The sequence below is a fragment of the Cuculus canorus genome, chromosome 8 (genome assembly GCF_017976375.1).
Source record: "Cuculus canorus isolate bCucCan1 chromosome 8, bCucCan1.pri, whole genome shotgun sequence".
NCBI lineage: Eukaryota > Metazoa > Chordata > Aves > Cuculiformes > Cuculidae > Cuculus > Cuculus canorus.
In genome coordinates, this window is record NC_071408.1 from 17,809,096 (window position 1) to 17,825,230 (window position 16,135).

Here is a 16,135-nt window from a genome sequence, read left to right on the forward strand (position 1 = left end):
ATTTGAAACCCCCATACAGACAGAGGATGGGAGCTCCAGTGGCTGCAGGATGATTTAATGCACTTGGCGTTAGGAAGGGACCAGTGCCTGCCACGTGCCACCTCACTTCAAGCAGTTCATTGGGTCCTTAAGGATCCCTCAGGAAAAATATCAATCAAAAAATTCTCTATAATTTACCTGAAGCAGCCTGGGGAGATGGGGCAGAGGCCAGCAGCCCAGCTGTGGTGGGACAGCGGTGGGGAGCCCCTTCAAGGATTGCTGGCCACCTCCCCCCCAGCCACATACCCTTCCTGGGACAGCCAGACTCTTCCTATGGGCACATTCCCTTTTTGTACCTGTTTTCTGCCTTTGCCGTGACTGAAGACCACTGGTCTCCCCTGGCTGACACTGCCAGCAGGCAGAACACGAGGTGTGCACAGCCGTTTTCGCCATATAATTCAACTCAATAAATAAATCGTAGAAAACTCTAACCAGCCCAGTCAGCCCCTACTAGTGCACTTGCTCCTAACGACTTGCTCCGTTCCGTTAACCTGTCTCACCAGGCTGAAAAAGGCAAACCCACCAACCCCTGGGTGCACACATCCCCAGTGTGTGCCATATCCCGCTCGCGGCCGGGAACGTACCACATCAGCGACGGCAGGCTTGCCAGGGGGCAGCTTGGGCCGGGAAGGAGGCCGGGGCGGTGGTGGTGGAGGAGTGCTGCAAGCAGCCAGCGGCGTGCCAGGACGAGCCGGGGATGAGGAACCTGTAACAAATGGGAGCCGTGAGTGCGCCACAGACTGGCTACCGCTGTTGCCAATGCCCATTTCCTCCATACACCAAGTAAAGGCTCCAGCAGCGTGGGTACGCACACACCCTGCACAAGCTCCCCTTGACCATTGCTTCACAGCAGCAGTTTTGCACGGGAGAAGAGGTTTTGGGATTGCTGATGCCAATGCATTTCTTGCAGTGGCTTCCCACCTGTGCCAGCTACCCGGCCCCATCAGCACTGGACAAAGTTATCATTGGAGGAGTCTTACAGCTTTCCAGAAAAATGATGCTTAACCCCCACAGCACTTGATGCTGAAGCCATAGCTCCCAGGGCTCCACAAGCTCCTGGGGTGAGCATGGTTGATCCTCCGCCATGGGAATGGGGGATCCTGGTGAGTGGGGCAAAACTTCATCCAAGCAAAGAAGAGGAAGGGCAGAAGAGCAAGGCTATTGAATTTGCTGGGACCACAAAGCATTTCCCATCCCCTGGGAGAGTTTCAGAGAACAAGAAGGTGCTGTCATTGAGGTTTATGTGGTCCCCAGTGGTTGCTGCCTTGCCACGAAGGGGAACTTTTTGCAATCAAAGAGAAATTTTAATGGATGCTTAAGAGGCTACCTAGTAGACTGGTTTTCCCTGTATACAGAAATTCCTTCCAAGTAAATTCAGCAATAACTGGTGCTGTACAGAGAGGACAGAGACTGCAGAAGAGGAGAGGGGTTGCAGAAGCCAGGAGGGGGAAGCAGACCCCATTTTGCAGGACAGCTGATCAAGGTGGCGATTGCCACCAGCCCCCCTGGAGGCTGATAAGTTGAACTTTATTTTTTCCTGCTTACAAGTGAACCCGTTTACTAAGTTTTTTGGGTGATAGCTCAAGTGAAGGAAATAGCAAAGTTAGATCTATAAAAACGAGACAGAAGGCTAAAATGAGAGATGGACTTGTTTAAAGAAAGTAAATCCTGGCCATTCATTTGCACAATTGCTACCTTCAAACCATTTTTATTTAGAAGCCTAATTTTGGGAGCAAGAATTCAAATTTTACCTTCCTTATCACAATAAAAGCCTGACAAAACAGAAATTATTCAGGGAAAGTAACCCAGCAGCACTGAAGGAGCGTCACAAGACAGAGACTTTGAGGGTGCATTTCTTCCTGGCTGAGGAGCCGCCACCTAGCCAAAGCCCTGTCAGACATCAGAATTCATCAAGGGAGGTTTATTTTTCAAGTACGTAACGTCCCTGGGAAACTGATGTTCCTCTAGATATTTTCTACAAGAAGAAATTATGCAGGCACGTTGTAAATAAGCATGAAATCAGAAGACAGCAGGGTCACCAGACCCCCAGCCTGCCTCAGTGACGCCCCAAAGCCAGAGTCCTGCAGGATCCAATGGCAGGAGGGTGTCGTGGGATGGCTCTACCCTTCATCCTAAGGCTGGACAGCCCCAGGGCAGGATGCAGCAACAGGGGCCTCAGAACAGTGGAGAGGGCAGGAGTGGGAAGGGTGCAGGATGCACACCATGTACCCAGACCGGCTGATGCGGGACGGAGCTTTCTGAAGATCTGCATGATTTTAGTGTATTTCAAGGTTCTGCATTTTTCCAGCTCATGGTCCCACGCTGGACTGGGTAAGGCTGAGATGTCAGCAAGCAGTTCAGCAGAACGGAGACAGTAGATAACTTCTGGGGAAGAGATGCAGATCTTCCCAAGCAGGCAGCACTGCCACAGAAGTCCATCCAGCCCTGGTTCACGAGTGGGGGTTTCTCCAGCCATCCTCATAGACAAAGCCACCAGCGCATCCCATCCTGCGTCTCTCTGCTCAGGCAAAGCAGTTGTTCTGTTGGCATGGGGGTGGAGAGCAGTATAGGAAGAAGCTCGCTGTTTCCTGCTGCCGATATCCCTGAGAAACTCACGGCTCCAACCAGTGCCACCAGGATATGGACATTGCAGCCCCTGTGCAGATCCCCACCACCCCCCTTGCAGCTCTGCCTTACCAAGCTGGCACAGAAAAAGCCACCACCACTGAAGCAAAGCCACACTTGCAGCAACAGCCACACTCAAGGGGACACTCCAACAGCCCCCCCACACACACAGAGGTGGCAAACCCTCAAAGCAGATGGCACAGCTTTCAAGCTTATGTGAGATTGGTGACAGTGGCTGCACCCAGGGCCATCACATCCATCAACTCCCATCACTACCTGCGAGGGCAAAGGTGTCTGCGAGGCTCTGTGGGGGGAATGCTCTCAAAAATTTTTTTGCATGTGCACAGGACAGCAGCACAGGGGCTGGTAGGGACAGGGATTTGCACATCCTGGCTGTGCTGACACAATAAGTGCCCTGGAGCCATCCTCAAATAACGCTATTAGGTTGCACCTTCTCAAGCACTATGGGAGATCCTTTGTCAGCTGACCTCTAATGAGCTCCTTTGCCTTAACGTACACTCAGACATCTATAATTAAGCAGAAAAAGCCAGGTAGACAGCACACGCCAGACAAACCTATCGGGTTCTGCCCTCCTGAGAGGTTCATCCTGGAAATCTTTTCTCCAGAGGGACAGCAGAGAGGGACCAAGTGCCTTTCAGACCCATGCAACCTTTGAGCTGCCAATTACCTGGTCTCAGCAACCCTGGGGTGATGGTATATGGTGGCCAGTCTGCCACAGATCTAAACCCCTCTAGTTCTGAAGCTTGCTCAGATTATTTGCCCATAACATTTCCACCTATATTCACTCTGAAGCCTACTGAGGACAGAGGTGCAGCGAAGGCAATCCTATGCCAAATTTTGCATCAGGGGTTTATTTATGCATCAGAGATAGGGAGAGTAGCTCTCAGGAGCTTTGGGGAAAGGCTATCAGACCCATCCAACCATCAGACATGCAGCAGGAAGCAGGGGAGAGAACACAGGAGGCTGATGGCAGACGCCAAACGTGGAAACACAAGACGGCCAGGTGGGAGCACGGGCGCTGGGCATAGGCACAACCAGGTGGGAAGGGCTGGTGGATGCGGTCATGGCCACACCGAAGCACACCCAACACCATAGGACGTACCACTGGCGCTTCCCGTGCCGCTGCTGGCACCTGGTCCAGGTGAGGAGACCACCGTCCGGTAGGTGGGCGGTGGAGGGGGAGGCGGAGTTGCTCTTTGGCCCAGCCCAAAATCTTTGGGAGAGGCGGGCTCCAAGTTATCATCCTTAAGATAGGGCTGCTCAGAAAACTTCTTAGGAACATCTTCCAGGCGAAGCGGTGAAGGGAGCGGGCGGGAGGGCTCAGCCACTGGAGCATTAGCTGGGCTGCCCGCTGCCACTGGCGGGGACCCCGTTTTTTCCTGGGGTGTCAACTCCGGAGTTGTGTTTTCCGGGGATTGATCAGAAAAATTGACCCACTTGTCTTCTGTGTTAACAGCAGCAGACTTGGGGGATAGCACAGGGCCAAAAATGCTGTCCAAGTCATTGATGGACGGAAGTTTGTCCCTTTTGAGCTCTGCTGCTGTCTGGTCCCCTCCTGTGGTCAAAGCAGTTTATTTTACACTTAGCATTAACTGAGAGAGCTGTAGTCGTGCTATTCTCTACAGGGCTCTACGTCAGCTACTTTCTAGAGGAGATGCTTTAGAAGGATCTTTTCTTATAAGCTGCTGGGGGATATAATTCATGTGCAATGTACAATGAACCACACTGGATTGAAAGACACACGCTGTATAAGGGATAGCATGCACGACAAGCCAAGCACTCCTCCTCCATTGCTTCCTACACAATGGTCCCATATCCTCCAAAAATTTACAGTGAGGTCCCAGCCTTCATTATGTATTCTGTAAATGTCATCATTATGTCATTATCAGCACTCTGAATTATCAGCAGTATTAAACTTACACGCTCAACCCAGTAACCTAAAGCTCTCTTGCACACTCCACTGTATATATTCATACATATAAATATATACATTTAAACACGCTGGCTTGACACTGTCAGCCAACTGCACTACGCATGCAGTACAGAAAAGTGGACAGGGTGTATGTATTTCAGTTTCAAGCAGCAGTTGGTAAACATATTTTAGGGCTCTACTCACTAACTGAGCTACCATAACTCAATGTTCAAATCTGACTTCATAAACCAACACAGAGATGGGATTTGTCAACAAAGTGTTACACATCCAGAGGAGGGAGATCCTCAATCCTTCCTTTCCTACCCTGTTTTCTTGCATTTCTCTTCCCCAAGGGCTGGAGCTTGGGAAGCGGGCAGCTCTCTAATGCCATGCAGGCTACACAGGATTTGGTAACTCATTTTTGCACAGAGCAGGGTCAAGGCAAAGACGAGGGCAATGTGTGGCCACAGCACCAGGGTAGCACAGGAGCCCATGGCCCTTGCTACAGCCACACACATACTGCTAAAATTAACGTGCCCTCTGAGGTCCTGGTTTCAGTATCCCACCCTTGTTCCAGTTTTGGGAGGAGCCATCTGTGGTCTACATTTAGGGAATAAAATATAGTTTGCTAAAACAGAACAAAATAGACCACTACCAGTTGCTTTACTTGATGCATAGGCTGCAGCGTGCAGCAAGCCAGACCCCAGCAAAGAGACCATCACAGCTGTCTGGGCATGGCAGTAGCTTGTGTTGATGAATCTACGCATGCAGGTGGACACTCTGATTGCCTGGCTGCTTCGATAAATAGAAAGATCAAGATATGGGAGCGTGAATGAGGTATTGATGAATAGAGCAGTAAGCTCAGAGCAAGGGATTCCTTCATGGCAATGTTAGTAACAGCCGGCAGTGCTCTGTATGCACGTGCCCATGCAGACAGGGACTGCCCACACTGCCTCAAAACCTCCAGCTCCAGCAAACAGCACCTAGTCAGCACCATGAATTATATGCTTATAAGCACCTTATGTCCTCAACAACGTCTTTCAATCCTTTACTTCAGGTACTATTCATTTCTCCCTCCCCATTACACGCCCATCACCATCCCCAGCTGCCTGACCACAGGGGCTTATCCCACCTTCCCAGGAATTCCAGAGGGCAGGAAAGGCAGGAGCAGCCCCCCTGGCACAGGCAGGTGCCACATGCCCAGTTAATTCATAAATACAGACAGTGTAGTGCCACTCCAGGCAGTAACAGCTCTCTAGTTATTCCCAATTTTAAGCAGTACTTAAGGTTAGTGTTGCATTTCACTTCTAGAAGTGACCAAAATCCAAGGCAGGGGGAGGAGAGAGCATTAATTTCACCAGGGCAACACTGGTTCAGGAGTCAAAGGCATCTTTGCACTGCTTCTAAAGCATCACCTTGACTGCAGCATCCACTGAAGCACCATAAATACAAGGGAAAGAAGGTGCGCGAGGGCCAAATCTGTGTCTGAAACAGCCACAGTGACCCAACTCCCCAGCACAGCTCCCGCGGGCTCCTGGTCAGTCTGCAAGGGCTGTACAATGGCACACGCAAGGAGGTGTGGTGAGCCAGCGTTTACCTATTCCCACTGTCAGAGGAGAGCCAGTGCGTGGTGGTGTGGCCGGGATGTTTTTCGGTGGGAGTGGCGGAGGCGCTGCAAAACAAAAGGGAAAACTCAGTTATAGTGCATTAGGAAATACACGCCGTTTGTTGGGAAAGGGGGACCCAGCAGCGTGCTGCCGAGGTGCAAAGCAGAAAGCTGCAGCACCACTGGGATGATTGCTGGGTGAGTAGGAGCATCCCTGGAGCCTGGGGGTTTGCAGTGTTTTGATGAGTGACAAACAGCCACCGGTGGCCTTTTTTGTTGGGTTTCAATTTTTTGGTTTGTTTTTCATTTTCATTTTTAAGTCTTAGATTGTAGTCTTTTCTTAAAACCTGAATTAACATTTTAATTAAAACCTGTAACCTCTGAGGCACATATCTGCTACAATGTTTTGCACATGCACATGCCACATGGGTCTGGGAAGAGCAATGTCCTGGCTAATTAACCCCAAGTTGCTTTACAGGACCATTTTTGCAAAGCAAAATAGTGTTGGAGTCCAAACCTCCTGGAGGACCAGCCCAGGAAGCCTTGTGGCTGATCTGGATGTGGCTTAACACCATTCAACAACCACTTCTATCACAAGCATCACAATCCCCTTCCAAGCCTGTGACATGGCCAGAGATTGCCTTGACTTCGGCACTGGCCAGCTGATAGCACCAGGGCTGGGTTTGGCATGAAATAGGTTAGTGAGGGGGAAAAGAAGGGAGGGAATAACTTTGCAGCTAGGGAGGAGGAAAAACAGCAGTTCCTTGGCTGCCCCAGGCACCGGTGGAAGCTGCAAGGCAAAACAGGGATTTGGGGCTAGTTGCCCTTTCTGCGTTAGCCTGGAGAAACCAGTGCTTCTGACCTCGAGAGCCAAATTACTGCATCATTAACATGAACAATCAGGTCCTCATCCCTCTGAGGGCAGGCCAGGTTTAAATGCTGGCTCTACGCAGGTTATTTGCCCCGGATGGAGATGTTTCACCTTGCCAATTGAGCACACGCTGGCAGAAGCACGTTTCCCCAGGGAGGACAAACATAGTCTCTCCCACCCTGGGTACTGTCCATTCCATCGTGTATCAACCCCCTATCTTTCCTGTGCCCTAATGTGCTGCAGCTTGAGTCAAGCCAAGGGAAAAACCCTCCCAACTTGCTATGGGATTAAAGTGTCACAGAATTGCACTGTACACAGTCTGGATGAGGAAAAGTTAAAGATTTGATTTAATTTTTGCATATACTCTTTTTTTTTTTCAGTTGATAACCTGCATGGTCACTTACTTCCAGTTGGAAAAGGTCTCGGTAGCTTTGGGGACTCTACGCTTGTGTTGACAGGTTGGACCGATCCCCATATCTCAGGCTGATCCAGAGTAGCTGAAAAATCAAACATAAACAAATACACATGCAAGGGCATTGATAAAATTATTTCCTTACAGACACCAAAACACACAGATGAGATTCTTTACAAGCCTCAGATGAAAGCGAGGATACTAAACAGCGACAGAAACCTTTCATTAATTAAAAGAAAGGAGTTTTTCTGTAATGTTAGATAATTACAAGCTTGCCTGATTTCTAAACAGGTCACGCAATTAGTTTGACACTCATGCTGTTTGACAAACAAAACAATGCCGTTTACGTATTTGGAGGCCTATTACAATAACTGAAACATTGCATGAATTGCAGAAATAGTCTGGAATTCTAGGATACTCAGAAAAAAACAGGTATTAAAATGAAAAGATCCGATTATAGTCACACAGATTGTAGGGGGGAAAAAACATCTTCTATATCTCATTTAAACTAGTTGCACTGTTTTTATTAGCTCATGTGTCATGAGCTACATGCAAACATAGTTTTGATTAAAAGAATTAACCAGACTCATTAACTACAAGGCAGAACTAAGTTACAAGTGACAGCGGCCATTTCGTGACAGCTGAGCAGAGCTGGCTGTCTCTGGGAGGAGACCTCTCTGGGAACAAAATGCTCCATCGGTGAATGGGGTTTTTCTTTGGGGAGAACAAGCCTTGCAAGAGTGCTGTGCTCTGGGAAAGCTTTTAAACAAAAAGGCTTGGGGGGAAGTAAACTGTCCCTGTACTCCTGTCCGGAGGAACGCTGCTCCTGGGAAAAAATGCCATTACTAAGATGACATCTTCACAGGCACAGGGAGCTGGAAAGAACTGCCAGAGAGCTCCAGTCATATCTTCCTTCAATTGAATTAGTGTGATGCTGGAATGCTACCGTGGTGTCAGAAGATATCGGCCGCTGCTGTTAAACACACGCCACACTGAGGCACATCAGAGCCTGCCGAACAGGCAAAACCAGGCTTTCATTTGAAAGTTAATATTTTTAATATTGGTAGCTGTTCTCTTTCAGGCTCTGTCTCAAGACCACATAATTAACTAATTGACTTAAATGCTTGCTCTGTTTCCTTACAATCCATGTAAGCCCCAGCCCCACACTGCATGCAATGCCACTACCCGCCTTTCTGGTTCTGCTTTAATTCTGTTTTATGAGGCAGGCTGTGGGGTTGATCGCCAGGGCTACGCTGCTTGCTGGCAGAGCCGGGTGCCATGAGCCATCCCTGTGGCACGGCACAGCCAGGGGCCACTGCCAAGAGATGCCACCCATGCCCCGAAACCCACCGTCCAGCTTCTGCTCCTCGAACGCTGACTCCAGCGGGGGCCCAAAGAGCGGTGCCAGTGCAGCGGGGTCCTCTCCCACTTTCTTGCTGTGGGATGAGAAAAACACAGAGGAACCACGAGGTTTGGGTTTGTACTCAAACTTAGTGCCTGAGTTCAAAGAGGTGTATTTTCAGGGATTGTTTATATTCTGGCTTAACAGGTACCTTGCAAAACACAGGGTTTCAGGCTGGTAAAAAGGAGAATAGTAGCACCAGCCATGGCACCACAATGCAAACCCTTAGGTGCCCAAGCAGCCACTGAGGCACTGGGGATTGCTTCAGGATTAGTCAGAGCTACTCCAGACCACATGGAAAAGAAAAAAAGTCATCAAGGTATGGACCATGCTCAGGTCCAAGGCACCTTGAGTAAAGCTCCGCAGGTGCACAGAGCTTGCTCCTAGTGAGATTTGGCTTCAATCCATATCAAGTAGTCTGTTTGCTTTCCTAAATCAATATATATACCCATAGCACATGTTTGCCAGCTCTTTCTATCCACAAGGCTTGGGGCAACTTTCACCCTCCCTCATTCCTCATTTACACACACAGCATCTGAGCAAAGAGCCTGAGGACCCAAAGCTCCCTGTGACTCCTACATCCTGCAGCACAGAGCATTTGCTCAGCTTATTGAAACATCAAACACAAACATTTGGCTCTCTCACAAGCCTAAAAACTTATACAAGTGATGTTTCTGCAGTGGTGTTTTCGATGAGCCAAACTGGGGCAGCTCCGCTAGGCAATGGGTAGGCAACGTTGGTATGGCAGTAAATACACATTGAATTTGCTGTGCTATTCTGGGTTTGATCTATCCAGGTATACATGAAAAAAATCAAAATCTGTAGGTGAAAAGAGATACTTGTCATTGAGCAATGATGTAGATGTGCAATTGCCCATCAAAATGTTTAAAGCATCACTAGGATGATGTGCCTGAACATAGCTGTGTTGGATAATTATGCCGATGGAGCCTGTACTGACCTGGCAGGGTCCGGCGTCGGCGTGGAACGCCGAGGTCGCGCAATCTCCTCACCTGCGGCACAAGACAGACAGTGCGGGGTTAGAGCCATTCCCACTGCCCCCAAAGCATCACCCCAGCCCACCTGGACCCCAGGTTTGCAGGAGGGTTCATCCCAAGTGTGCCACCAGCACAGCACATGGCCTGTCCCACACCTGCTATGAGCATGCTGTCAGTAAAAGCTCTGTTTTATTAATTCAGATTTTATTTCTGTAGAATAGGGAGCTGCACTGTTTCTATAGGGTAACCCAGGGATGTCCCGTATGGCCTTCTTTAAGGAAGACATCATTTCTGCTAGGAACACTTTTAAAGCAAACCTAACCTCCTCCCTTTCCCCACCTCTCTCTCCAAAATACCACCACCACACTGCCGTAACGACTGTTCTCGAGGGCTGCAGAACGTACTTACTGGATAAATTCCTCTTAATTGTCCCCTGGAATGAGAAACACAGGAGGTAAGTAGAATACACAAGAAGATGGTGTGCATGGTAATTGTTACCCGAGGAGGGACAAAACAAGAGAAAAGCAGCTCGGAAGATGTGTTGGGAATTGCCTAAGGTAATATTTACTGCACACAGCTGAAATATGGCCAGATACACGTGTGTATTGTGAAATCCCATTTGCTTTCAGGGAGCAGAAAATCCTACCGAGAGGATTTTGAGCCAAATAAAGCCACCACCTGGCAGTGCTGCCTTTGCAGCCATCCGGACTACCGGTGGCTTGTAGGGGTCACCAACACCCTCACCCCACTAGAAATGGCATAAACCCAAAATCCCCACATTTGATGACTGCAAACTGATCTAAGCCAAATAATCGTTTTTTTGGCAACGTAAATTCTCGCTTTTGCCACACAACACACACATGCCCACACACAGCAAAAGCCAAAGCCCCCTCTGAGATAGCAGAATGGAGAGGGGAGCAGGAGTTCCACTGGTGGGGAACAGGCAGCAGGGATACCCCAACACCATGAGTAGGGACTGCAGGTGCTTTGCGAGGATGCAGGTCAAGCCATGAAGGATGCCCATCATTGGGGACTCCTTTGCATTAGCAGGGGGACAAGGTCCCACCACCACCTGGGGTCACACAATGGAGTGGCTAATGGCACCGGAACCCCATCCACTGTGCTTGCCACATGATCCCAGGACAGCCTCGGACCCCACCAGCACCCTCATTCCCAGAGCGGCAGGGCATAAGCAGCAGGCATGGGTGCTTGCTTACCGGGCTGCGCCGCTGTGGTCAGCAAGAAGGAAGAGAGAAGAGACACCTGGTCAGAGAGCAACAGGTCAGCACCCCACGTCCCCCAGTGCCCATTACACCCATCAGCCGCGGCTTCACGGGCCACCCAGTGTAGTGCGAGTCCTTGCTCCCATGGGCTGGTGGTCACCCCAGACACAGCGTACGAGGCAGAGGGACAGGAGTGTCTGGAGAGACCCCAGAGGGGACCCACACCTCATGGGATGGGTGAATTTCCCCATTTTGGTCTCAGGTCAGTTGGAAGCCCAGACCTCTTGGGGAAGCAGTCACTATCGCATACAGTAGTACCATAGCACCAGAGCTCACGGACCACTGATCGTTGGTTTTTTTGAATTCTCATACCTTTTGATGTGCCACAACATACATGAAAACATGCCTTGATAAGACTGCCCTTGTACATCTTGTCCAAAACCACCAGCTCTTTCACCAGTACTACACCCCCAGACTATGTACATTCAAAGAAAACATGAGCTAGCTCTATTTTTAAATGCTCTAAATTAAATCAACGGAGAAGAAAAATAAACATCATGCCTTCCAAAATGCTAGGATTTGTTATCTGCATTTTACATTTCAGCTCTAGAGACATGCAAAACAGGGACCGTGCAAACAGGAGAACACAAGACTGTGTTAAAAAAATATAAAGATATAAAGAGAGAGATAAAAACTGTATTTCTTACCGGACTTTTCCTCTAAAAGAATGCAGAAAAATAAAAAAAGAAAATGAGAATATAAGACATATTCTATCAAGGGAAAACAGAGAAATAGAAGATTTCTATTAGGAACAGAAGCAGCAGGTATATAACTGTTAAACAGAGAGCAAAGCAGCGTGTGCACACCCAGCCAGGCTGTCATTCATTCAGACAGCAGATTAGACCGATAGAGCCCAGAGAAATAAAACTTGCATCTAAGCCCGCTTGCGAAAGGGACTCATACGCTTCATTGTTAGTGAGCCCCACGAGCTACAGACAAAGGCCATTTCCCAACCTGTTTCATTCATTGGAAGGGTCTGTATAAGAGGACAGTGAAACCCACAATTTTACCCTTAAGCATTTAAATTTAAGGCTATTTCTTATCAGCTTTGCCCAGTGACTACTCAGACTGCCACAAAGCCCCCACTCCTGGGGCTGAGTTTGCCATAGCGCAAAGAGGGCTGGTGCTGCTGGTAGGAAGGAACATGGAAGAGGGTGGGAGGTCTGAAGATGCTGGGTTGTTGCTGGTACAGTATGTGGCACAGGCAAGTTGCACCACACCACTTGCCCACTGCTCCCCAAGAAATTAGTTATCTTCTTGTCTTCAAATTAAGGCACTATCATTTACATTCCAAAGGGATGGGGAAGTCGGTGCCTATGGACACAGCACCTCTCATCCCACTGCTCTCTTTCAGGAGAGGCCAGTGCACAGGAGGGATGGGGTCCTGAAGCAGGGGGTTTGCAGCTGGTTTCAGATGGGAGATGAGCACAGGACAAAGTCAGCGACCAAGACAGCAAAGCATGGAACTTCCATGGATGCATAACTCCTTCAGCCAGCTTCTGCCCTGGGCACCGGTGCTTTCCAAGGCTGGCAGGGCCAGTGCTGCTTGCCAGGATCTGTTGTGCTGGGGAGTGCCCAGCCACTCTGTGGTGGCACTGCTCACCTCCCCATCTGGGCCCTTTGGCTCCACACGCCAGATTTTGGATTCTGACATAGAGAAACAGCACGGTTCCTTCTGTGCAGCCTGGCACAGGGCTTTTCCCTGAGCCCTTGGGGTTGAGACGAGCATGTCTGCACTGTTTTACAGACAGGCACCTGCTCCAGCCCAGACTGTGCTCTGCTAGTGGGGAACGAGGACTTCCCTGAAGCAAAGCACAGAGTGTCTCACCCCAGAGCCCAAAGGGTAGGATCCAGACTGCATCATGCTAACACACACAGCCATGCTCACCAGGGGAAAAACCTTTCCTAATAGATGACAGAATTCCCCCTGGTCTCAGCGAGAAAAGTACCATGGAGACACAGAATCATATCTAGCAAAATGCACATTTGGTGGGGTTTTATTTTCCTGGAAAAGGAGAGGTGTGCAAGAACTGCTGACTGTATCAGCCTAGACCCCATGTGCAAGTGTCCAGCTATTCGAGCATTTCATCAGTAAGAATAAAAATAACCAAGGAACTTCGGACTGCTAGGAGCTGAGTGTAACCATTCAATAATTTCTTAATAGATCTTTATTGCTAGAGACAACATTGCTTTATGTTTTTTGGCTAGATTCTCTGGAATCCCTACATGACAGACTGCAGTACAGAATCAATGAGCAGCTAATTCGCACCTCTGCTGCAGCTGTGCCAGAGCCACCAGCTACCCCCGGAGCCGGGAGAGGGCTCCGCGGTACCCAGAGCAGCAAATCCCCATGGCAGGGGCCTACTGCTAGCAAGGGAGGCAGAAACAGAATCCACAAGGGGAGACTTGGCCCCTTAAATACATTCTTAGTGTTTACCTTACCCCAATTTTAAAATGCTGCGCTATATCCTCTCTTCTCCCAAAATAACATCTCATATAGGTACACACACACACACACACATATATATATATATATACACACATATATACACACACACCCCCACCTGTGTGCACCAGACTGCTGGGACCATCACTTTGCAAAACCAAAATTAGCTTGGTTTTGCATTAAGAAATTCTGGGGGTTTATATCTCTCTTGATCAAAATTATCCACCTAAGTTGGAAAATAATTACCAGTCTCCAAAATTCCCCCTTTCCTTTTTTTTGGCTGAACATAGGTGAGGGGGGTTTTTTGTTATTGGTTTTCATTTTTGGAGGGTTTTCCCCGCTCTTTGTTTTAATCTTTTACTTTGTGTTTTCCAAAGCAGTCAACAGCAATTTCTAACTCTTGAATGCTAACAGGCAGAAACTCCTTGGTCACAACACTAAAAGCATCCAGAAATGCACATCGCTAAATGGGACCAAGCACTGGGGGGAAGCAAGGCCATGCCAGAAGAACTCAGTATTTCCAAGGACAGTGACTTGCCCAGAAGTTTTCATTAAAATTGACAACATTAAGTTGATTTGGAAAGAAGAAATAAAATGCAGTAATTTTATTTCCTCTCACCCTAAAGTCTGAGATTCATTCACACTTCAGATTCAAGCTAATTATAAACCATAGAAAGCTTCTTCTGAAAAGACACTATTGCCCACACTGGAAGACTTTTCACAGCTGAACAGATGGGGTTAAGACGACAGAAATCTTACAAGCCTTAGGAAAACCAGAGGATGATGGTATTTATACCAGGAGAGATAAAGAGACAGATCTTTCCTTCCAGGAACCCTGTGTTCACCTCAGGGTGAGAAATGTCTCCCTATCACCCTGCAGCAGCAATGTGGAGAACCCCACAGATGCTTTCCCTGTCTTGTGAATCATGTCATGACCCATCTGATATACATCCTGAATCATGACCACATTGAAATTAAGGGGAAAGTGCAAAAATAAGGGAATGATATATTCTGCTCTCAATTGACATGTTTTATGAACAGAAGAGGGAATTTTTAAGAGATTTTGAACCAGAAACATCACTGCAACACATCTGAACTCAGCCTGCAGTCACATTATTTGCTCCAGATAGACAAGATCCTATAAACAAGGACAAAAATGTAAACAACCATTGGCACCTAAGGAAGAGCCCCACAGAGCAGTACCTGCTTTTGCAGCCTGGGAAAGAGATGGAAACATCGGGAACTCACCACAGGGGATGGAGAAAGTGCAATGTTGCCTATCGATGCCTTCAGCTCGTCAACCGTTGCTGCGCTCTTCAGGATGTCTTTAGCCTGCAAAGGCTTGATCTTGATGTTGAACTTCTTGCGTGCCTCCTCTTCCTCTTCGGATTCACTAGAGGAGTAGAAGTGCTTTCCTTTGGTAGGTAGAACACAGTTAAAGAAAGTTTCCTTCTGCTGCAAGGTCAAAGCTCTGGCATTCAAAGGCTCAAGACTCCCTAAAGAATGGGAATTTGGTGTTTTTGAAATGCTTATCCTAAATGCCAAGGGCAGGACTAGTGTGCAGTGGCAAATCCTCTTGCCATGCCTATCACTACTGTGTTATCCCCGTGCTGGCAGAGGATGTGGGAAGTGGTTCTCACACCAATAAAGCCAGTCCTGGCTTAGCCCAGCAGTGATTTCTAACAGTGTCTGTGTTTTCTCCCCACCGTGACTGCGCTGGCTCATCACCTGCAAAGAACCAGCATTCCTCAGGCAGTGACAGAGGAAAAAAACTCTCCTTTTCCAATGATCCTTCTCCAGCTGTGAGGAGGAGGCTTAAAACTTGCTGCCAGCCTACCAACTTTGGCACGTACACGGGCTCTGGTCATCAACACTTCCTCCCCCCTTAGCTGAGCATCCTACAGGAGCTGCAAATCGATTTCTGCTCATTTTGCTTTTATTGCTGTGCAATTTCTGCCCCGAGACAGCATCCACTGTGACAAAACAGCACACAGCCAGCACCACAGGTGCACCCACTGCACATGGGATGGGACATCGGGATCTCCATGGGGCACCCCACTGCAGTGCTCCCCATGCTGCTCACCGCACCTCCTCACTTCGGAGCAGTGGATCAAAGGCAATTAAAATTACCTTCTGCTCTATTGCCTCAGGTAATGCTCTCCGAGAGACAATTTTAGCTGTGGAGTGACAGCTCAAAAGGAAAATAAAAAGGTGGAAAATAAATAATAATAATTAATAAATAAAAGGAGTCAGTGACCTGCCCATGAACCCCAGCTCATCTTACAGTTTGTAAGCTGAGTGGCAAAGCCAACAATAAAGGATATAGCCTGGTTCCTCAGGTCGGATGCTGTATCCCTCCTCATCAAGCTCAGGTGAATTCTGAACAGGGCACAAAAAAGAAAAAAAAAAACAACAAAATTAGGAATGTTAATTCTATTTCTCAAAAGATGGAGCAGCTCTTTTCACCTGCAGAGAGTGATGTCCAGCAAAATTCCATGAAGCCTAAGCCCAGTGGCAGACCCT

At 48.4% G+C, this 16,135-nt stretch overlaps 1 protein-coding gene across 11 annotated transcripts in view; it reads right to left on the reverse strand.

Moving 5' to 3' along the window:
* SGIP1 (SH3GL interacting endocytic adaptor 1) overlaps positions 1-16,135 on the reverse strand; it is a 67,530-nt gene that overhangs the window by 19,194 nt on the left and 32,201 nt on the right. For 9 of the 11 annotated variants that reach the window (XM_054073067.1, XM_054073062.1, XM_054073057.1 and 6 more), the window contains 10 exons: positions 15,937-15,991; positions 14,861-15,036; positions 11,101-11,112; positions 10,292-10,316; positions 9,847-9,898; positions 8,837-8,922; positions 7,479-7,571; positions 6,195-6,269; positions 3,788-4,240; positions 624-745 (listed from right to left, as the gene is read on the reverse strand). In XM_054073067.1, coding sequence (XP_053929042.1) covers positions 624-745; positions 3,788-4,240; positions 6,195-6,269; positions 7,479-7,571; positions 8,837-8,922; positions 9,847-9,898; positions 10,292-10,316; positions 11,101-11,112; positions 14,861-15,036; positions 15,937-15,991 — 1,149 coding nt within the window. The remainder of the gene's footprint in view (positions 1-623; positions 746-3,787; positions 4,241-6,194; positions 6,270-7,478; positions 7,572-8,836; positions 8,923-9,846; positions 9,899-10,291; positions 10,317-11,100; positions 11,113-14,860; positions 15,037-15,936; positions 15,992-16,135) is intronic. The other 2 variants (XM_054073066.1, XM_054073063.1) reach the window with 1 other exon arrangement.